This window comes from Electrona antarctica (genome assembly GCF_951216825.1).
Source record: "Electrona antarctica genome assembly, chromosome: 17".
Classification (NCBI taxonomy): Eukaryota; Metazoa; Chordata; class Actinopteri; order Myctophiformes; family Myctophidae; genus Electrona; species Electrona antarctica.
The window spans coordinates 39,757,218-39,780,452 of record NC_136798.1 but is presented as its reverse complement, the minus strand read 5'-3'; the positions used below and the strand labels follow the sequence as shown (position 1 = coordinate 39,780,452).

General features: G+C 43.4%; 1 protein-coding gene across 1 annotated transcript in view; it reads left to right on the top strand.

Moving 5' to 3' along the window:
- LOC306941119 (uncharacterized protein) overlaps positions 1-17,830 on the top strand; it is a gene marked incomplete at both ends in the record, with an annotated part of 30,577 nt that extends 12,747 nt beyond the window's left edge. Inside the window, 12 exons of the mRNA XM_079526433.1 lie at positions 2,122-2,180; positions 3,279-3,316; positions 4,445-4,553; positions 6,769-7,016; positions 8,560-8,674; positions 9,681-9,798; positions 10,355-10,546; positions 11,144-11,334; positions 11,430-12,762; positions 15,307-15,420; positions 16,294-16,392; positions 17,686-17,830. Coding sequence (XP_079382559.1) covers positions 2,122-2,180; positions 3,279-3,316; positions 4,445-4,553; positions 6,769-7,016; positions 8,560-8,674; positions 9,681-9,798; positions 10,355-10,546; positions 11,144-11,334; positions 11,430-12,762; positions 15,307-15,420; positions 16,294-16,392; positions 17,686-17,830 — 2,761 coding nt within the window. The remainder of the gene's footprint in view (positions 1-2,121; positions 2,181-3,278; positions 3,317-4,444; positions 4,554-6,768; positions 7,017-8,559; positions 8,675-9,680; positions 9,799-10,354; positions 10,547-11,143; positions 11,335-11,429; positions 12,763-15,306; positions 15,421-16,293; positions 16,393-17,685) is intronic.
- Positions 17,831-23,235: the final 5,405 nt, after the last annotated feature.

The window sequence follows — 23,235 nt, the reverse complement described above, 5'->3', positions numbered from 1 at the left end:
CGCTAGGAAATATGTCACAATGCTGAATATAAATACTCTCAAAATGCTATTTCATGTTTTTTCTCAAACATTTTGGTCTCAGGGCCCCTATGAAAGCAATAAGGTACACCCGCACACTGTGTATTTGCCCCTATGAAAGCAATAAGGTACACCCGCACACTGTGTATTTGCCCCTATGAAAGCAATAAGGTACACCCGCACACTGTGTATTTGCCCCTATGAAAGCAATAAGGTACACCCGCACACTGTGTATTTGCCCCTATGAAAGCAATAAGGTACACCCGCACACTGTGTATTTGCCCCTATGAAAGCAATAAGGTACACCCGCACACTGTGTATTTGCCGCTATGAAAGCAATAAGGTACACCCGCACACTGTGTATTTGCCCCTATGAAAGCAATAAGGTACACCCGCACACTGTGTATTTGCCCCTATGAAAGCAATAAGGTACACCCGCACACAGTGTATTTGCTCGGTACATGAGTATTGTCTTATTTAATGAAGCAACGTTTCGGTCCCTCCGGACCTTCCTCAGGCATAACAAATCATTTTAACAGAGTTACTTATATACTACTAACTATATACTATATACTAAGTATCTACATACAGTATTTACACATAGCTTATCCATCCAAACATACACTACTGTATCTCAATGTATTAACTAATTAGGCACACACGCGCACGCACGCACGCACGCACGCACGCACGCACGCACGCACGCACGCTCACTAGCCTCGCGTTGCGATACTAATATACCACTGCGCATACTGTATGCATATGCAATAGGGACGGATGAAGTCTGGCTGAGCCAGGCTACACACACACACACACACACACACACACACACACACACACACACACACACACACACACACACACACACACACACACAGACAGACTCTTACAGGAACCGATAGGCTCAAAGGTTCCCACGGGTTGATTAGAAGTAGGTGTGCTGTAGAAATAAATATGGGCATCTGTGAGTCAGAAGCTACCATGCATGTAATGTGGCTTGTATTAAAATAAACCAAGGTTTTGTTTATGCTTTGATAATATTTGGAATTCATCAATATAGTGTAAAGTAGTTCAATCTGTCTGATATTCTCTCAATGTTTCCTTGTTGACATACTGTATCCTATAGCGTCCGATTTACATATTTAGGAACAGTATAGTATAAGTAAGTAAGCCTTTCCACGCCATAGGGCAGGAGCCTATCTCCTGTTTCTGTAGTGTGAGGCAGCTTAATGTACAAGTACACCCCCTGGACATGACGCTAGTATGTTGCAGGGGGTTAATCCCCATTCCAACCTTAAATGCTGAGTGCCAACCAGGGAGGCACTGGGTGCCATTTTTCAGAGTCTTTGGTATGACTCAGCCGGTGATCGAACCCTGACCTCCCAGTTTCAGGGCGGACATTCTATTCACAAGGCCACTGAGCTGGTACAATTCAGGGGCCCTGAGACCCCTGAATTTACTCTGTCTATTGTGATTGGTTGATTCTTTTTCAAATGTTAGTATATAAGTAACTCTGTTAAAATGATTTGTTATGCCTGAGGAAGGTCCGGAGGGACCGAAACGTTGCTTCATTAAATAAGACAATACTCATGTACCGAGCAGATACACAGTGTGCGGGTGTACCTTATTGCTTTCATAGGGGCAAATACACAGTGTGCGGGTGTACCTTATTGCTTTCATAGGGGCAAATACACAGTGTGCGGGTGTACCTTATTGCTTTCATAGGGGCAAATACACAGTGTGCGGGTGTACCTTATTGCTTTCATAGGGGCAAATACACAGTGTGCGGGTGTACCTTATTGCTTTCATAGGGGCCCTGAGACCAAAATGTTTGAGAAAAAACATGAAATAGCATTTTGAGTGTATTTATATTCAGCATTGTGACATATTTCCTAGCGAAAAAATAGGGGCTTGGTGATAAAAGGCATAATTTGAATACTCTACGACCTGACCGTAATTCACATTTTTCACTTGGCAAACAAGTTCATTTTCATAGATATGAAGAGAGGTTGAAAATAGGTGAAATTGTACTTTTAAGACATTTTCTGACTCACTTTATAGTTTGCCATGATCTTTATCTAATGTTACTTGTGTATGTTTCAGATGGCCCACACAGGAGATGCAGGAGGAGATGCTACTAGAAAGCGGTCTTGGTGGTCATGGTTCCAGCGGCGGTGTTGTTGTTGTTGTTGTTGCAAATCAGATGCTGAAAACAACAAGTCTTCAGATATCAGCTGCATTGAGCTGTCTACACGTCAGGACAATGTCTACACGCGTCAGACAGGTACAAACCTTAACTCTTTGTGTGCCAAGGACGAGATTGCTCGCCTTTCTCTTCTATGGTTCAGAGTCATGGGGCAGTATTATGCTTGTCTTAAGTACCAGGTCTTATTACTTAACTTAAGACCTGGAGACGTGATCAATGCCATTTGGCTATTCTGAGTGGCCAAACAGCATTGACCACGCCTCCAGGTCTTAAGTTAAGTCATAAGACCTGGTACTTAAGACACGCATAATACTGCCCCATTTATAAATAATAGAGATGGCACCAGAAATCCCCTCCCATCCACTTGCATGGAGTTGCTCAGACAGCGCATACTCCCTTTTCACCCCTTTTTTGGGTTGGAAAAGCCAATTTTGGGGCCTAAATTAAAACATCATCATAATTGCATTCATGAAAGCGCCGGGGTGAACGCATGAACGAGCACCGAGAGTCAGTTTAGTTTTTAGTTTTGTGATTTCAATGTCAACCACTAGAGGGCGCTGGTCGCCACCATCTGAATGATTGATTGGCTTGTTATAGGAGGCAAATACTACAGGCAGGAACCAGATGTGGGGAAAAAATCTCAGCCAAAACAAATAGATATTTGTAATAATCGAATAGCTCAATTACACTGACTTTAATAAGGAAAACAGAAACCATCACAAAATACTGAATTCCTAAGTCAATAATTTGATGACATTAGCATTTTTCCGACAGTCATCAAATTATTGGCTCAGGAATGCGTCAAAAAATGCTTCCTTGAATTTTCCATGAATTCAAGGCTCCATGTAATTAATAGTACCAAAAACAGTCTAAGTCCAAATTTCAGACTGACCCCTCCACGAAAAGGCCTCGTTGTCCTGAACCCTTATCTATCATTTATATATTATGGATCAATAGTGTGGACTTAGACTGTTATTCGTCTGTGGTACTCAATTAATGTGTCATTTTTTGGGTGAACTACTCCTTTAATGCATACATTTAAATTGAATAACAGGTCCCATCGATGATGATGGCAGCAAGAACAAGAATCAGGTAAGATATTTGTTTGATATTTGACAGCACAAAACCATTGAAACATGTCCCATATGCATTATTTAGGCTCAAATTATTGTACTGTTTGTTTGTTTATTCCTCTCAATGCATATAGAAGGAAGCATGAAGTCAGTCCGTTGCTCTCCCCAGGTTGGCAGGAAGTGTAGTAATGGGCATGCCCCCCCTTACCTCTGCGAGCTCATTAAACCATACGTCCCAGCCAGACCCTTGAGGTCAGCTGACCAACTGCGTTTGATTGTGCCTGGAACCTCATGTGTCACTAGAGGTGACCGAGCCTTCTCTGTGGCCGGTCCCACACTGTGGAATGCCCTGCCCCTTCCCATTCGTTCTGCCCAGTCCCTGGGTGTTTTTAAATCTCTCCTAAAGACCCACTTTTTCTCCCTGGCTTTTAATGTTGCCTGAAAACTCGTACCCTTCTTATACCATGTCTGGTTATACTTCCGGTCTCACTTGTTGCTTTGTTTTTGTTTTTGTTTTGTTCTTGTTTTCTTTATATGCTCTTGTTGTTGCTCTGTTCTTGTTTTTACATGCTCTTGTTCAGCACTTTGGTTTGTCTTCGGTCAATGTAAATGTGCTATACAAATAAACTTTGATTTGATTTGATTTGATTTGTAGCGCCCAGGATAACATTAGATAATTGACACTGGGTGAAAACATGGGTTACACAAATTGTTGGATAAAAATAATAAGAAAGAAAGAAAGAAAGAAAGAAAGAAAGAAAGAAAGAAAGAAAGAAAGAAAGAAAGAAAGAAAGAACGAACGAAAGAAAGAAAGAAACTCTCCCGTCAGGTGAAAAGGACTCCTCATGCATAGAAGGAAGTATGAGGTCAGGTTGGCAGAGGAAGTGTAGCGCCCAGGATTACATTAGATAATTAACACTGTGAAAAAATGGGTTGCAAAATTGAGGGATAAAAAAAAAAAGAAAGAAGAAATGCACTGGCAGAATCCACCCTCATAGGTAGAATAAAGGTGCGGTGCGGTGTGACCATGCCCTTAGGGTGTTTATATGAAATGATACGGCGAAGGTTGTTTTTCCATTTCAAACTTAAAAGTTACAAATGGTTGTGCTGTAGATCATTCAAATGTGGAATTGACCTGTTTCCTTAGAGTGTCCACCACCAAGCTGTTAACGCTGGATACTCACCAGACAGTGATGAGGAAGAAGATGACAACAGGACAAACAGCAGCAGCACCATTCCTGCTAGAAGTGAGACAGGTAAGAGCTTTCATGATTTCACTACTTCATCACCGGCAGAAACCTCACAACGCATAATGATGTGACACGTCGTGGGCTTGCAGATTTGCAGAGGGTCAAATTTGAAAACGTAAGATTTTAAGATAGCGGCTTTCTGCCCGACAGCTGAGATATGTTAATGGCTCCATTATTAATATGGTTACACTAGAACACCTGCTGTTTATCAGAATGGTGGGAAAACAATGCATTCCAAGATGAATCGCCGTGCACGATTCATAATTCCCTCATAAAAGTGTATTGTCGATTGTTCCTCCAAAAGCAACCTTGCATTACAACTAGTTGAAGGCTGAGAGTCGTGAAGTCATAAAGCCATACAAAAAAAAGTCGTCCAGTGTTTTCAAAGCAGACATTCTTATCATCTGTGATACAATGCCATATCCTACAGTACAAGCTCACATTGTGAGGGAGCTATTGGGTCTGCACCAAATATCGCTAGGGTTATCTGGACAATCTGCTATTTAGAAAGACAAAACAGCTCATATGTCATGACTCACATCTACCGGCCGATGGCACGGGTCATTCAAGGAACAGCAATGTCCGTCCCTACCTACGTCCCTACCAACAGGGGGCGCTGTTGCACCACTCACTTCAGACTGGTCTGAATTGTTTTGTACACCCTCAGAGTTAAATTAACAGTGAGGTTTTTAGGCTACTTGTATGCTCTGAAGTGCCCTTCTCGCACATGTGAAAACCTTACATTATGCAGCACAACTTTAAAGTTGACTTCAATATGTTCAACCTTACATTTAATATATAACACAACTGTAAAGTTGACTTCAATATGTTCAACCTTACATTAAAACACAACTGTAAAGTTGACTTAAATATGTTCAACCTTACATTTTATATATAACACAACTATAAAGTTGACTTCAATATGTTCAACCTTACATTAAAACACAACTGTAAAGTTGACTTCAATATGTTCAACCTTAAATGATATGGAGCACAACTGTAAAGTTGACTTCAATATGTTCAAGTTCAATATGACAGACATTGGACATACATATAGGGTGAAATATGATAATATATATAATATATGGTGGTTATCAGTCTACACCAGAGGTTCTCCACCTTTTCTGGAGCAGGCCCCTCTTGAAAAGTTCAAACATGTTAAGAATCACTGGTCTACACTGGTTTTCATCATATTGGACACTTGGGCAGTATTATGCGTATCTTAAGTACCAGGTCTTATTACTTAACTTAAGACCTGGAGGCGTGATCAATGCCATTTGGCTATTCTGAGTGGCCAAACAGCATTGACCACGCCTCCAGGTCTTAAGTTAAGTAATAAGACCTGGTACTTAAGACACGCATAATACTGCCCCTTGGTTTCCACCCGTCAGCGATGATAATATGGAATGTGCAGCTCTGAACAATATACTGAAAGTTTAGTTTAGTCACATACACACAAGAGGACTGTATCCTTAGTACCTTTGCTGTTATGACTTGAGACGTAATACCTTCAAATTCACATTGCCACTTTTTCCTTGATTTAATCTTAATAATTACAGTATAGTCATATAGGTTCAATGAACCTATTATGAGCAAGATTAAGTCGGTTATTATAATTAGTTCTGATAAAATATAGATTTTGATTCTATAATTGTTGGTTAATATTGCCCGTGCAGCAGTGTTGTTTTCGTCGACTAAAACTAAGACGAAAAATGTTCGTCGACTACCTTTTTCCACTGAAGAAAACTAAATGGAAACTAAATGAAAACTGTGCTATGATGACTAAAACTAAGACTAAATATACTGACAATTTCGTCAACAAATAAAAACTAGACTAAAATGTTAGGAAGGGACTAGTGGACAAGAGATCCAGTATAAGTCATTTTACACTTGGTTGCATGCTGAAAATAGCCGATCTACAAGCTCACAACGCGTCGCAGCGCGACGCGTTGTGAGCTTGTGAGCAAGTGTGAGCAAGTGTAAAAACAGTCCTCACGACGGCATCAATGCCCACCAAAATACATTTTAGTCGACTAAATCAACTGTAGATTTAGTCGACTAAAATCTCATGACATTTAGTCGACTAAAACGAGACTAACATTAACACATTCCAGGTGACTAAAATGTGACTAAAACTAAATGAGAACTATTCAAAAGACTATGACTAAAACTAAAATCCAAATTTGCTGCCAAAAACAACACTGCCGTGCAGTCCCTGCAGCCAAGAGGCGGCTGTCCTCCGGCAGCGAGACAGAGATAAGCGACGCTGTGCTGAAGAAGAGTGCGCTGAGGAAGGAGACGACGGAGGTAGATGGAGCTGCAGTGCAGAGGTCTAACAGCCTGCAGCGGGGACAGAGGACAACAACCCCAGCGGTGGCGGTCAAGAGGAGGAGGCGTCGAAAAGACCTCTTCACAAGCACAGAAGTTTTCCACAGGGTCGACGCGCATGCCGTCAGGGCAGGGGCAGAGGTGAGGGACACGCGCGCACGCACGCACGCACGCACTTTCATGTTCAAAACGGGGTTCAAGAGTATAGTAGAATAGGAAAGTTACATAGTGCTGCTTTAAAAAAAACTAGTTTAAAAGGTTTTGATTGATTGATTGATTGATTGATTGATTGATTGATTTATTGATTGATTGATTGATTGATTGAATTAGTCAGAAATGTAAACAGCATGTGGTACAGTAAAACCTTTAGGCTTAAATGTTGAAATAAACAAACAAACAAACAAAAAGGTCCTGGGGACTGGTTTCCATTCTGGTCCTATGTATTAAATGTATCAACATAGCATACAAACATTTACAATAATACTTGTCATCAACACATAGAAATCACTATTATGTACAAAGGAGAAAGGTCCCAGTGAATAACACCTCTTCGATGGGAATTTACCTCCCCCTTGTGGCCTCCTGATTAAAATATTAAAGAATAGAAATATTTCAGTACCCTCAAAACAAATCACACTGTATACACTGTGGGGCCAAACAAATGAATAATGTATTGGTACATAATGCCGACTAAGTAGCTGCACTGCTCCAAAAAAGGACCTTGAACTTTTTCCTCTGCCGTCTCATTCTGCATGAGTAAATAAGTAAACTTAATTTATAAAGCTCCTTTCAAAACATAGTTAAAAGGTGCTAATTCTGCTAAATAACACTGAAACAATAACAGTTCAAACAATAAAATAAAACAGTTATAGTTTAAAACAAGGCAACAAAAAAGCATTAACCGGCACAGATAAAATGAAATTTCACAACACAGTGTTTTTAAGAGACTCTGAAACGATTGATTGATTGATTGATTGATTGATTGATTGATTGATTGATTGATATATTGATATATTGATTGATTGATTGATTGACTGATCGACCTTATTAGTCAACACATTTAAAACATTTAGGCTAAAGGGATAACCCCAAAAGGTCATGAGCACTTGCTTCCTTTGTGGCCAATGTGTTCAATTCATCAACATCGCATAGAATATGAACACAATAATTAATAAATGTCATCAACCAACCAATACAAATATAGCTATAGCCTATAGGCTGTATATGTATTGTAAAAAAGAAAAAACGGCGAATGTGCGAATTTAGGCCTCATTTGAATGGGGCCTAATCTATCTAATCTATCCCCACTTGAAGTTTCCTGATGGATGCTTTATCAGACCAGTTTTGAAATAAGCCGGTGATTCATGTCCTATAACAGTTATAACCGATCACTGCCCTAAGCGTTGGGCAGAGCCCTCCTCTTCGTCATGCAGGGTCACACAGCTTGTAGATCGGCTACTTTTGAATTGGAATCTGGAAATAATGGGTTTCCACCCAACAGCAATGATATGCTTGTTTAAAGCTGCACTATGAAAAGTACAACCACACCAAATGTATAAGTTATAGGCCTATTGTATTAAAGGGATATTTCACTAAAAATATATATATATATTTGTATATACATTTTAGCTGCATGTCTGTCTGGTGTGCATGTTGGCGTGTTGGTGTGTATGCGCCCATGCAGCTGAAGCAGAAGCGTGTGTATGATGTGAAGAGGATAACGCAGAGCATCACACAGGGAACCAGAACAGAGCTGGAGACACTGCGGGCCATCTGGGTGTGGCTGTGCCACTACATAGGTGGGTAATGTAGTTCACTACATCTGAGTGTGGCTGTGCCACTACATAGGTGGGTAATGTAGTTCACTACATCTGGGTGTGGCTGTGCCACTGTGGTTAATGTAGTTCACTACATCTGGGTGTGGCTGTGCCACTACATAGGTGGGTAATGTAGTGCACTACATCTGGGTGTGGCTGTGCCACTGTGGGTAATGTAGTTCACTACATCTGGGTGTGCTTGTGCCACTACATAGGTGGGTAATGTAGTGCACTACATCTGGGTGTGCTGTGCCACTACATAGGTGGGTAATGTAGTTCACTACATCTGGGTGTGCTTGTGCCACTACATAGGTGGGTAATGTAGTGCACTACATCTGGGTGTGGCTGTGCCACTACATAGGTGGGTGATGTAGTTCACTACATCTGGGTGTGGCTGTGCCACTACATAGGTGGGTAATGTAGTGCACTACATCTGGGTGTGGCTGTGGCACTACATAGGTGGGTAATGTAGTTCACTACATCTGGGTGTGGCTGTGCCACTATACATAGGTGGGTAACTGGGTATAATGGTCACTACATCAGCGGTTCCTAAACTAGGGGGCGCAGCCTGAAAAGAGTATGATGTGATTTCTGTTATGTCATCATAAAATGGTAAAAGGTGCATTTATATAGCGCCTTTATCCAAGGCGCATGACATAGACATGTGCATTACATTCACCCATTCACACACACGTTCATACACCGCCCATTCACACACACGTTTATACACCGCCCATTCACACACACGTTCACACACCGATGACAGAGGAAACCACACCAGGCACCAACCTGCACATCGGGAGCAATTTCAGTGTGTTGCTCAAGGATACTTCAACACTAACTCTGGGGGAGCCCGGGTTTGAACTGGCAACCTTGCGGTTCCCATACGGCCACTCTAGCCCTGAGCCACCACCCCTATCATAGAATATGATGTGATTTATGTAATGTCATCATAGAGTATGATGTGGTTTGTGTGATGTCATCATAGAATATGATGTCAGTGGGTACCTGGGCCAGACACAGATGCTGTGTACTCCGGAGGAGGTGATCGCAGCAGGCAAGGGTGTCTGCTGTGGATACTCCAGCCTCTGTCTGCAAATGTGCAGGTAAACTCACCTGGAAACTTATTTTGTTTTTTTAGGGGGGGCTAGTGAAATATGGTGTGTGATATGAAATGTGAGCTTTAATCACATTCCATCATATTCAAGTGCTTTTGGAGAGAAATGAGACCGAGTCACTTTCAGTAGTAGAGCACTGTAGACTAGAGGGGAGCTTTGGGAGGGAGATCAATTATATAAAATTAAATAAAAACTAATTTTTCTGGAAAATATTTTTTGTTTAAAATGTAGTGAAAAATCGTATCGTGAACCTCATATCGTGATACGAATCGTATCGTGAGTTGAGTGAATCGTTACATGCCTAGAATTTAATCTTTGTGTAGGACGAAAATAGCCGATTTGCATGTCCACATATGATGTCAATTCTCCATTCATTGTCAATGGGAATTTAATGTTTGTATAAGACGGAAATCTACACTATAGCTGAATATAGGAGGGGCTAGCGCCCCTCAAAAATATAACAACTATTGAAAAACTATAATAACCTTGGAATTGTATCCAACACAGAGGCAATGACTGTCCACGGTTGGTTGTCCCCTTGCAGGGAGGTGGGTATCGGGTGCCAGGAGGTCTCCAGACACAGTAAAGGTGTTGAACATCGCCCGGGCCAGAGCCTGAGGAATGCGGAGCCTGGCCACGCCTGGAACGCTGTGCTGCTGGCTGGACAGTGGTTCCTCATAGACTCCTGCTGGGGTGCAGGGACAGTGGACATGGAGCGCAAGATCTTCGAGAAAAGGTTGACAAAGCCAAAGGTCATTTCAGACGGGGGGGGGGGGGGGGGGGAGGGGCGAGTGGCGCAGGCGTTGTCGCCTGGGTAGGGGCGTAGCGTGAACAAAAGGTCACCACAATCCAGGTCTAAATATCACAGGACCATGCCCATGCAAATATGTTTGCGTACTAATAGCACCTCAACTTCTCCGCGCACGCACTCTTGCATTGAATTACTGTAGGCGCGTCAGTCGCTCCCCGTCGGAAAAGGCCTTTTGTCTTATTTTGTCTGTTACTTTTTAACATTCTGATGTTTTTTAATAATGAAAATAGCTGATCTCATCCAACAACTCACAAACAACCGCCATCTTCGCTGACGCATGTCCAACTCTTCTGACTCGTCTTCCATTCTCTCCGTTCTTTCTTCCTCAATTGTTTCTCTCGCGTTTCTACTTTCTCCCACAATGCCAAACTGCTGTTTCCGGAAGGCCGCTTTCAGAGTGGGCAGGGGGTTGGCAAAGGGAGGCGGGGTCAATGCTTAAGGACATCACCACAAGTTATCACCTGCAGCGCCGAGCTGATTCTCAACCCAGCCTTGTGCCTTGTGATCTGTACACCCTTCAAGGTTTAATGACTTCTATTTCCTGACGGAGCCAGAGGAGTTCATCGACTCCCACTTCCCCGTAGAGGAGAGATGGCAGCTCTTAGAGCCACCGATGACCCTGGAGGAGTTTGAGAAGAGGGTGGAAAGGACCGCAGCCTTCTACACCATGGGCCTCAGCCGCCTGCAACCACAACACCACAAAGTAGTCACAGGTGACGGATTTCATTCGCAAACACAGAGAGCTTCTTATCAGGTGCTGGTGAACAGTCGTTGACGCTAAAATCACATGGTTGTTTTCCCCATGCAGTTGACGGTGAGGCCAACGTGTCCATGGGCTTCTCCAGGCCCATGAAGTTCACATACAAGATCAGTCAGCAGCAGAACCTGCAGCACAGACACTCCAAGAACTCCAACTCCGGCTTGAACTCCCACGGATTCCTCACTTACTCTGACCGTGGCATGAATCTGAAGATACGTCCTCCCTCCAGCGGCACGTACGATGTGGAGGTGTTCGCCAGCCCAGAACTGGCAGCCACCACTCTCAGCTTGGTCTGTTCCTTCACCGTAGAGTGCCCTAACACAACCAGAGCCAGGGAGGCGATCCCCGACAACCCCTTTAGTTCCTGGGGCATGCAGCCCAAGGCCGGGTCCCTGGGGGTGGCGGGGAGCGACCAAAGGAGCGAAGTAGCCGAGGTGGAGGCGGGCGTGTTTGAGCTGGTGTTAAACACCTCTAGGTCCCTGACGGTGGTGGCTAAGCTGGTGCATCCCGAGCTGGAGCCTGCAGTGGCCGAGCGCTGCCTGGCCACCCAGATCCAGCCCTGCCGCCTCACGTGTCACGTGCTCTGCCCCTTGCGTGGCTTCTACCGCCTGTCCTTGTTCGTAGGGGACTACAACGCAGGTGCCAAGTTGCAGAACGCCGCTAACTACCTGTTGCATTGCCAAGGGAAGGTGGTTGGCGCGGACAAGCTTTTCCCCTCCAACCTGTGCTCGTCGTGCGGTCCGGGGACGTGCGCGGAGGAGGCCGGGCTCTCCGGGTTCAACCACACGGGGGCTGTCATTAGCACGCGGCAGGGGAAATGTGACATCACCTTCCGCAACCAGCAAGAGCTGGAAATTCTCGCCGTGCTGGAACAGGACGAGAACAAGACGAGAACGACCTCCAGCCTCGAACGCCACACCTTCATCGCCTACGGCGACAGCAAGGTGACGGTCAGCGTCAGCCTGCCGAAGCCAGGCGTCTACCGGCTGGGGCTGTACGCCAAGACGTCTCCCGAAGATAATGAGTTCAGCCCTGTGTGTGACTTTGTGGTGAGGAACAGCTGCACTCGTCCGGGGCCTCCGTTCCCGCATGTCTACTCCATCTGGGGTAAAGGCTGCGAGCTGCTGGAGCCCCGCACGGGCCTCCTGGAGCCTCTCTCCCAGGTGCGCTTCAGGGTCAGGGTGTCCTGGGCGCGCAGGGTGAGCATCATCGCGGAGGACGGCGAGTGGACCCAGCTGGAGCCAAACGTCAGCGGGGTGTGGGAGGCGGACGTGCCCACGGGGAGGGCGCCGCAGAAGCTGGAGCTGGCCGCGTCGTCCGAGGAGTCCGGCAGCATGGATATTATGATGACCTTCGACGTCACTCAACGGAAGACGGGAGAGTGAGGCGCAATGGCGACGACGCAGATGACTGCACTACTGATATGTCATTAGGCCTGTCGCACTTATTACATACTGTAGTCGCCTGATCGCTATTATTTGAGATGATCAATTCTTGTTTGGCATTATTTTTTGTATGTATGTATGTATGTATGTATGTAATTCAACTGTTGAAAATGTTCTCGGTCAAAACGTGTCACGATGTGACACATCGTGATACCTTCGTTCGTAGATATGCTATTTCCACTTTTTTTTTTTTTTTTTAAGTGTGTCCTATTTGGCCATAGTACATTATTTATTGTCAGTAATTTCATTGTATACCGCTATTTAAGTTATTGGTCAAATCTGCCAAATGTTTGTTTACAAGCCTTTGTAAAAGGGGGGAAATGTATTTTTATTTATACCGTTCCAAAGTTCAATGCCCAAAAATAAATAGTTTGAATCACAATTAAATTGTAAATCACAATTATTTGTGTGACTAATCAATCGTCTAGTAAAATGTCATCATGGAATGACTAATTTCACTGATTACAAGACTAGTAGAATACTCATTTAGAGTGTTATGGTCAAATCATTAAATAAATAAATAAATAAATAAATAAATAAATAAATAAATAAATAAATAAATAAATAAATAAATAAATAAATAAATAAATAAATAAATAAATGTGCACATTTTGCAATCATATATTATGCCCATAGCTATCATAAAAAACAACGTTGTTGATTGCAAAATCGTTTTCAGACGACAATTAGGGATCCAAACAGGACAAAACAGTCATGATTTACTTCAATGAATGGAAGTGTGCTCCGGTGATGGGTAAATATTGATGGCATTTTTCCACAACATTCTGCTTGGTTTTTTGTCGGGCATTTTTCCTACAGCAATTTTCCAATGCATGGCTTGCCTTTCCGAAATGATGTCATAGTCTTGTCGAGAGCCTAATTATAAAATGCGTACTTTATTGCCAGTTGTGAACGTTTTGCGCACGTTCACGTTTCTTTCTTTTTTCTTCAGTGCAGAGTTGTGGCTGGAAAGATACTCTTTACCCACATCTTCCAAAATTGTAATTTGATGCTGCACTGTCTGTGCTGTAAATAGTGTGGTCGTTGTTTGTTTACATTGCAGCCCTCTCATAGAAGATGCAAGATAAGCTGAATGAGAGGACTTCTGCACAACCTGTATAAACTGATGTATGTAACAATGTAGTCACATTGTTTTTGCTAAAAATCGATAACCGATTCATATCGGTTCATCTTTACACCCTCTGTACCGGCCCACTGTCTCCAATAAAATAAATAAACTGAAACTTGAAACTTACTGAGATCCAGGTGGTCTCCAGGTTCCTGTTTAATAGAAATAGTCCTAATGGGAACTGATCTTCACCTGAAGACTGGACTCCACACACTGGTCTGGAATGAAGGAATAGAATAAGGACTTTGCTGTCAAATGAACATGTACTTTAAAGACGTAGTTAAATTAAAGTTTTTCACACTTTTAGAGCATATCCGTGGTCATTATGGGCATATCTAACAATAGATGCCAAAACAATGGGAAATGTTCCATTCTTGTGTATTTTTGAGTAATGCTAGCCACTCTATACCAGGGGTAACCAACCAGGGGTTTGCGAGCTACCAGTACTAGTAGCTTGAAGCTTCATCAAAGTCGATCGCGTAGTGGGAGCCTGGCAGACGCACAGCCATCAACAGAATGTGTATTTGCTCGTTGCTATGTTTAAAAGCTACAGTACAGACAGGTCTAAAACACGTCCTCGGTTCAACGACTGTTGGGAAGCAAGTCGGACCAGCGGGGATCGGGGAGACAGTGGACATGCACGTGTTTGTTTGGTGTGGAGTGGATCATACGGCAGACACAGCAGCAGTAATTGTCTGCAAGTTGCCGTTTGGGAGGTGACCGGTGACCGACCACAACCCGGAGCTACATGGGAGTGACGGGACATCGGCATCTTATCAACTAGTCAACTAGTACCAACAAGGTCGACTAGTGGATTTACTAGTCGACTAGTTGAGTAGTCGACTAGTTGCTTAATGCCCTACCGTGCACTTTTCATTTCAGGCCATTGCCTGTCCCTGTATCGTAGGCTAAATGGTCAAATAAATATTTGATCAAGGAATATAACTCGGCCCTTAGCCACTTGGATGATGCAATTAGCCTTCAGCAAAATAGCCACCCTGAGGGAGTACGTACATGTCATAGCAGGTGACTTTAACCATGCCAATGTGAAAGTAGTGCTCCCCAAGTTCCATCAGCACGCAAAATGTGCCACTAGAGGTGCAAATACTCTAGATAAAGTCTACTCCAATATTGAGCATGCTACACAGCTGCCACACCTAGCCTCCTCTGACCACATGTCCCTGCTCCTCATACCAGCATACAAAAAAGCCCCCCTCACTACAAGGACTGTTCAAACGTGGACCGATGAGGCTACAGAGCAGCTACAGGACTGTTTTGATAGCACTGATTGGGACATTTTGGAACACCAGGACCTGGAGGTGTACACCTCATCTGTTCTCTGTTATATTAGACACTGTGTAGACACAGTCACAGTGGACAGGTGCATCCGTGTGTACCCAAACCAGAAGCCCTGGATGACAAGAGAAGTCAGAGTCCTGCTGAAGCAGAAGGACAGTGCTTTCAGGTCAGGAGACGAGGCACTTTATAAGGCTGCGAGAATCCAACTGAAAGGCATCAGGAGGGCACATAAACACATAACCAACTACAAGCCCAGCAACCGCGCTGCAGCCTGCAGAGTTAAACCACTTTGCTCGTTTCGAGGTGAATACCCTGAAGGCCTCATTACACCTACCAGAGCATAGCAGCCACATCAGCCTCACAGTACAGGTGCAGGAGGTCAAGCGCACACTTCGAGCGGTCAGCCCAAGGAAAGCTGCAGGACCGGATGGTGTGACAGGAAGGGTTTTGAGGGACAGTGCAGATCAACTGGCGGGTGTCTTTACTAAGATATTCAACCAGTCCCTTCAACAGGGCTTGATTCCACCCTGCCTGAAGTCCTCCACAATAATTCCCCTCCCTAAAAAGGCAAATGTCAGCAGCCTAAATGACTACCGGCCAGTGGCACTTACACCGACCATCATGAAGTGCTTTGAGAAACTGGTCCGGAGTCATATTACAGCTAGCCTACCATCCACACTTGACCCCCACCAGTTTGCATACAGAGCCAACAGATCTACAGAAGACGCCATAGCAACAGCTCTCCATTCCACACTTACACATAAGGCTGAACGATTAATCGTTTTCAAACCGGAATTGCGATTTGAAACCACGCGATTAGCGAATCGCAAAGGATGCGATTTGTATTTATTTATTTATTTAAACCGGAGCGAGTCTGCTCGAGTGTTTACGACACTGCTGTACTGTGCTCTATATTCTAACCAATCAGAAGTGTCCCTGCAGTGCATGGGACTGCAGTGCATGCACGCGCCCAGTACCCAAAAGAAAGGAATGCTTTACGTCTACATGCGTTGGTGGTGTGGAACTTGTTGTTTACTAGCAGCAGCAGGCAGCAAGGAACAAGAATCATGGCGCCTGCAGACGCAGCAGAGCCCGAGCCAGAAGAAACTCAGAATGGGCACAATATAATCCCAAAGAGGTCAGGCACTTCGCTGTTATGGCATTATTTTGGTTTTGACCCCACAGACGTCCAACAGAAGCGAGTTTTGTGCAAGACCTGTCATGGTACAGTCAAAACGTCCCGCGGCAACACCACAAACCTTCGCCAGCACTTGTACAAACACCACAGGCACCTCTACGACGAGTAAATGATCAAAGAAGGTGAAAAACAAAGCAGTAGCACTGGTGAAGCCCAGTCTAGTACTAAACAGACAACTCTGAAACAGTCGTTTGAAAGTGTCACTCCGTATGAAAGGACTTTGCGGAGGCACCGTGATGTAACCAACGCCGTAACATACTACCTCGCTAAAGACAGCGTGGCCATTGATACAAACCGGGTTTAAAACTGCTCCGAACGATGGATAGAATATATGCAATACCATCTCGCACATACTTCAGTCAAGTTGGCATTCCTGAACTGTACACGCAGTGCAAAAAAGATGTTGAACTGGAGTTGAGCAATGTGGACTACTACGCAGCAACCACCGATCTGTGGTCAAGCAGAACGAAGATGACAAGTTTGAGTTGAAGAGTCGCTGCCTGCAAACTATGTATACTTTCCCCGAAGACCATACGGGAGAGAATATTGCTGCTGGACTTAAGGAGAGTCTGGCTGGCTGGGGGCTGAAAGAAGAGGACCTGACGTGCTTTACTACTGATAACGGATCAAACGTGATCAAAGCTGTTGAAACGGAGTTGTAGTGGACCAGGCTGCAATGTTTTGGTCACAGACCAACTCTGTATAAGTTCTATAAAACAATTTTCATGTATTCAATAACTAGCTTTCCGATTTATTTGTTTAGTGCATTTTCTAGTAAAGTGCTTTATGTGCATTAAAGTTAAATTGAGTATTTTGTTCAATTTATTTCTCAGCTACAGAGTTGACAGCTATATCTTGCGCCACCCCAAACATAACTTCCCAGTTCACAAAGTTTTTTAACATTTTAAAATAGTTCAAATAGCTGATCTACAAGCTCGATTGGCCAGGGTGGTGCAAGATAGGGCTCTGACTGTATTTTGCTGTATACATTACATGTTTATCATTATCAGTTTGAAAAATGCAATACTTATAATACTTTTATAAGCATTTGCATAAATTTCCCAATTGTTAAAATGTAATATCTTGTAAAAGTTAACAGCTCTCTCACTCATCTCTTTCTCCACGTCTCTGTTTGGGTTTTTTTCTCCCTCCAGAAAATGCTGTGAAAAATGACAACAGAGTAAGCCGGCCAACAGGAGTCTGTAAAGAGATGGTTGGCTGTTTCTCCCACAGTTGGAAGAAAAAGAGAGCACTGGGTGAGGCACAGAGGGATGTCCTTCTGAAGGAGCATTCATTGATCAGAGAGTTGTCCTACACGATGGGGCTCGAGGCAGAGGATGATGGAGAGGGTTTTGGAGCAGGAGAAGGCCTTGTCTGAAGTTATGTCTAAAGACAAAAAGACCCTCGAAGCCGTAAACACCGCCCTGCAGCCTCTCAAGGGGTTTACAGATGCCCTCTCTGGGGAATTGTATGTAAGCGTGTCATACCTGAAGCCAGTCCTGCATATGATGAGAACCAAATTCCTGGCTGCAGAACGTGACGACACAACCCTTACCAAGGAAATCAAGTCAAAGGTCCTAGCCTATATGGAGGATAAATACAGCGACCCAGATTGTCAGGAGCTCCTAGACATCGCTACATTCCTTTATCCAAGATACAAGTTTGACTACATGAGTATACCGGCTCTAGGAACCACCAAAGCAAGAGTGAAGACAGAAATGGAACAAGTGGCACAAAAGGTAACTTGTCTTGTTTTTATATTTTTGAGGGGCACCAGACCCTCCTATACACAGGTTTAATGTTTGTCTTTAGTTCAATAAAGCAATAAGCCACGAGAGGTCTCAGGTTACCGGGTATTTTACAATGGCTGGGAGGCGTAGGCAGACCTGACGCGCAGCGGAGGGTCTTCTACCCTCCCTTCCTTAAGAGTGCCGGGGTGGCCCCTGGGCCTGCAGCATCCGCTGTGCAGCTGAAGTATGCCATTGTAGCTGAGCTCAACAGCTACATGACAACACCAAAGCTTGATGAAGCGGAAGATCCCCTCTCCTGGTGGAAGGAACGTAAGGTACACTTTCTGATGCTGAGCCAACTGGCTCGCAAATACCTGTACATACCAGCCACAAGTTCAACATCAGAGACACTTTTCAGTACAGCAGGCAATGTGGTCACATGTGATCGTTCATGTCTGAAACCAGCAAAGGTTGACATGTTGGTTTTCTTGACCAAAGAGTGTTGACAACTAAGTAAGGGAACAGGGAAGTGGTGTTATGTAAGGCTTCTTTAGTGCATTTTATTTAAGGTTTTGTATTTGATTTGACTTAAACTTTTTGAGAAAAGAGAACATTTTGCACTTTGCCTTAGCGCATTTTATTTAAGTTTTATTTGTGTGTTGACTTAGCCTTTGGGTCAAATTTTGTACCATGCCTTTGTAAGCAAAAAATACATTTTGGCTTTGCCTTGTGAAAAAAACAGTGTTTTAGTTCAATGCTAAAACTACAAATTAAATACTGGCTATAGCCGATAGGTAAATGTTCTGTTGATGTGCAATCTGCTTCTGGAGTCATAAGTGAATGACCCAGTTATTTCACTGTTTACACATTATTTTCTTTTATTTCTATTACTTAAACTTAATTAAGTACATGTTACTTGGAAGCAGCATAAGCTTTTCAGAAAACTGTTTACCAAGAATATTTTGCACTTTGCCTTGTGAGCAAATACAAGTGTTTTAGTTCAATGTTCATCTAGTGCCTTATGCCAAACTACAAATTAAATACTGGCTATAGCCTATAGGTAAATGTTCTGTTGGTGTGCTGTGATTCTGGTCTGGAGCCATACGTGAATGACCCACTTATTGTTGTGAATTGTTTACAAAAAAAAGGTCAACATTTTTCTTTTAATTCTATTACTTCAACTTCATTAAGTACATGGAAGCAGCATAGGTTTTTCCAGAAAACTGTTTACAAGAACATTTTGCACTTTGCCTTGTGAGCAAATAAAAGGGATTTAGTTCAATGTTCATCTACTGTAGCAAGTAGCAACTGTCCTGCATCTGTCTGTCCAGCACAGGGCCAGGCCTGTCTGTGTACTTGTTATCTGTCTGTCCAGCACAGGGCCAGGCCTGTCTGTGTACTTGTCATCTGTCTGTCTGGCACAGGGCCAGGCCTGTCTGTGTAGGCCTACTTGTCATCTGTCTGTCCAGCACAGGGCCAGGCCTGTCTGTGTACTTGTCATCTGTCTGTCCAGCACAGGGCCAGGCCTGTCTGTGTAGGCTAGGCTTGGGCGATATTGATTTTTTGATATCGATATTGATAACGTGAATAATATTGCGATAATCGGTATTATCGGTTTTATTAAAAAAACATTAATATATCACACTGACGGGCTGATTTCCCCTCTCCTCTCCTCTCCTCTCCTCTCCTCTCCTCTCCTCTCCTCTCCTCTCCTCTCCTCTCCTCTCCTCTCCTCTCCAGTCAAAATGTCCCCTCCCCTCCCTTCCCCTCCCTTCCCCTCCCTTCCCCTCCCCTCCCCTCCCCTCTCCTCTCCTCTCCTCTCCTCTCCTCTCCTCTCCTCTCCTCTCCTCTCCAGTCAAAATTTCCCCTCCCCTCCTCTCCTCTCCTCTCATATTTACATGACGGTAAAATTACGATATTAGTATTATGACGGTATTCGGTATTACTGAGTGGTGTTTTATATACTCCGCGATATTACCGGTATTCGGTATTATTTATATACTCTGCGATATTACCGGTATTGATTTAAAATATCGCGGTAAACGGTAATATCGGTATATTGCCCAAGCCTAGTGTAGGCCTACTTGTCATCTGTCTGTCCAGCACAGGGCCAGGCCTGTCTGTGTACTTGTCATCTGTCTGTCCAGCACAGGGCCAGGCCTGTCTGTGTAGGCCTACTTGTCATATGTCTGTCCAGCACAGGGCCAGGCCTGTCTGTGTACTTGTCATCTGTCTGTCCAGCACAGGGCCAGGCCTGTCTGTGTAGGCCTACTTGTCATCTGTCTGTCCAGCACAGGGCCATAGGATTCTTAATAGGACTGGTTGTTAAAGATCCCTAAATATTCAGCACAACAATTGAATGGATTGGAGATGACCTCTTGGGTGGGGTGGAATTGTCAATGATCCCGTGGTGCCACCAGTATGACACATCTTCAGTTGTGTGCCCCGACCTCATTGGATGTTTCGGCCAAACGTTACTACATTACGTTTCTGACAACGTAATTCACAGTGAAAACGTTCGGTCTTAACGTTTGCTTATCTGCATTCATTTTAATGATAGCCAGAAAACGTTTGCATACAACGTTTTGTTTTGTTTATTTTGCTGTCCCTCCAGCACTTTCGATCCAAATGAATAATAATAATAATAATAGTAATTATCAATAAGGATTAGTGCTTACAGCATTTCAAATGTAATAATAATAATAATAATTAGCAATAATTAATTGTTTTATGCGTATTGCGACCGTTTTTGATCATGTTTCAGCGTCAGTGTAAGAGGAGATCCCCTTCCTGATTTCCAGAAAAGGGGCGGGATTTGATGACGCACGTAACGTGACATAATTGTTTTTACTGTCTGTAATATTTTTATTTCCCCCCTCTGATGTATAACTGACGTTTTGTTTTGTTTACTGTATAATAATAATAATTAGCAATATGCCTAATGAATTGAGCTTACAGCCTTTAAAATGTATTAATAATAATAATAATAATAATAATAATAATAATAATAATAATAATAATATAATTAGCAATAAGGAATGATTTGGTGATGCAAAACATATTTGGAGATGAAACAGGGAAATCCCTTTAGAACCATTAATTCATCCCCCCCCACACACCTATTTGTATGTCTTTAAATGTTACATGTTAAACGTTAAATGGTTTGATGAATTGAAAATGGAAATAAATAAATAAATCAGCATTGTTGTATTATTTCATCTGTTTATGAATTGATTGCAATAGCCTGCACATTGAGTTTTATTTTTTCTTCCAAATTTAGCAGATCAGTATCATTACATTGTCATTTGTCAGTTACAAGGACCACGTTATATTTAATGAGTTGAAACGTGTTAAGCTTTCGTTGGAGTAATAGCTATCATCATTTGTTCCCAAACCTTTTCATGTCAAGGACCCCCAAATTGACACGAATTAGACCGCGGACCCCCATTTGAAAAGATATGCCAGGGACCTCCATAAGAGAAGCTTTTTACAGCTCTAGCAAAACCTGTATAATGTCGAAACCCCCAGTTTGACACGGACCCCAATTTAATGACATTTCTATCTCTGGGACCCCCCATTTATATTGTAAAATCGATGTTAATTTAACTCGGAGTGTGCAAATGGAACGTCCATTTGGTTCCAAATTATCATTTAGTTGGGGACCCCCTGGAACTCCCTCAAGGACCCCTGGGGTTCCCAGGACCCCACTTTGGGAACCATTGGTTTATATCATTCCATTTGAGACATGCACAATCAAGACAGCTAAATCTATTTTATGGAACCCATGTGGACTGGATGAAATGAAATGAAATGATTACTATATTTACCCAGGGTATCTGGGCTAAGCTCAAGAACTTGTTTCCAGCCAGGCCCTGCTCATAGAACACATTTCATCGTAGTGGTTCAATGCCTTGTTCAAGGGCACTTCAGCTGTGGTAATTTTAACGTGTCGGACAGCTGATTCGAACTAGCGACCTTCCGGTATCAAGACCGCTCCGCTATCCGTTCGGCCACCGCTGCCACTTAAGGATAACAACCTTAGAGTAGAACACAACTAAACGTCTGCTTGCCATTGTTTTTCCCCCCTCACTTACAATGAACAATGACACAATAATCTAATATGAAAGTTTCATTCATGTAGCAAGATAGAATCATTAATGAACTAGAAAAAGTGCCCTTCCGGGCACAGGTCTCCACCAGTGTGTGTGATGTTTGGCAAAATGTGTAGGAGTAATATATAAACGTGTGTGTGTGTGTGTGTGTGTGTGTGTGTGTGAGACGCGGCTTGGCCTGTTGTAGCGCCACCATGAGGCTGATTCGAAAACTGTCAAGTGGCATTTCTTCCTCAGCCTAGTGGGAATATGCATGCAGTTTCACCGCAATCGGACGCTGCGTTGAGTAGTTGTGGCGATTTGTACAAAACGGGTACAAAGCAGGCTACTCCTGAAAAGTTTAGAAGCCAATCGTAGCCAATGAGGGTGGATTATGATAAATCAAACAAACCCGTCTTGATCACATGACTATGGAGAACATGTGTACTGATTTGCGTGAAATTTGGATAAAATCTGAAGGAGTAATATTAGAAAATGTGTTTTACATATGTCGGCCTCCTGGTGGCGCTATAAAGAGCAGATGTGAAAAATTCCAGGCAAATGTTTTTCCTTGGCCTCTAGGGAGTTGGCATACAAAGTTATCCACAGATCCATGCAGTTAGAGGTAAAAACACTTTTCGGCCAGTTATAGCGCCACCATGAGGCTGAGTTGAAAATGTTCATGTGGCATTTCTTCCTCGGCCTAGTGGGAATGTGCGTGCACAATTTCACGGAAATCACATGATGTGTTCATGATTTGCAGCATTTTGTTTGAAACTGAGCACTCCTGCGAACTTTGGAAGCCAATCTTAGCCAATCAGGATGGAGTCTGAGAAATCTGAAAGATCTGTTTCGTTGAATGGCTCTAGAGAGACTGTGTACCAATTTGTGTGATGTTTGGACAAAATCTGTAGGTGTACTGTCCAAAAACTTGTTTTGCACAAAGCGGCCTCCTGGTGGCG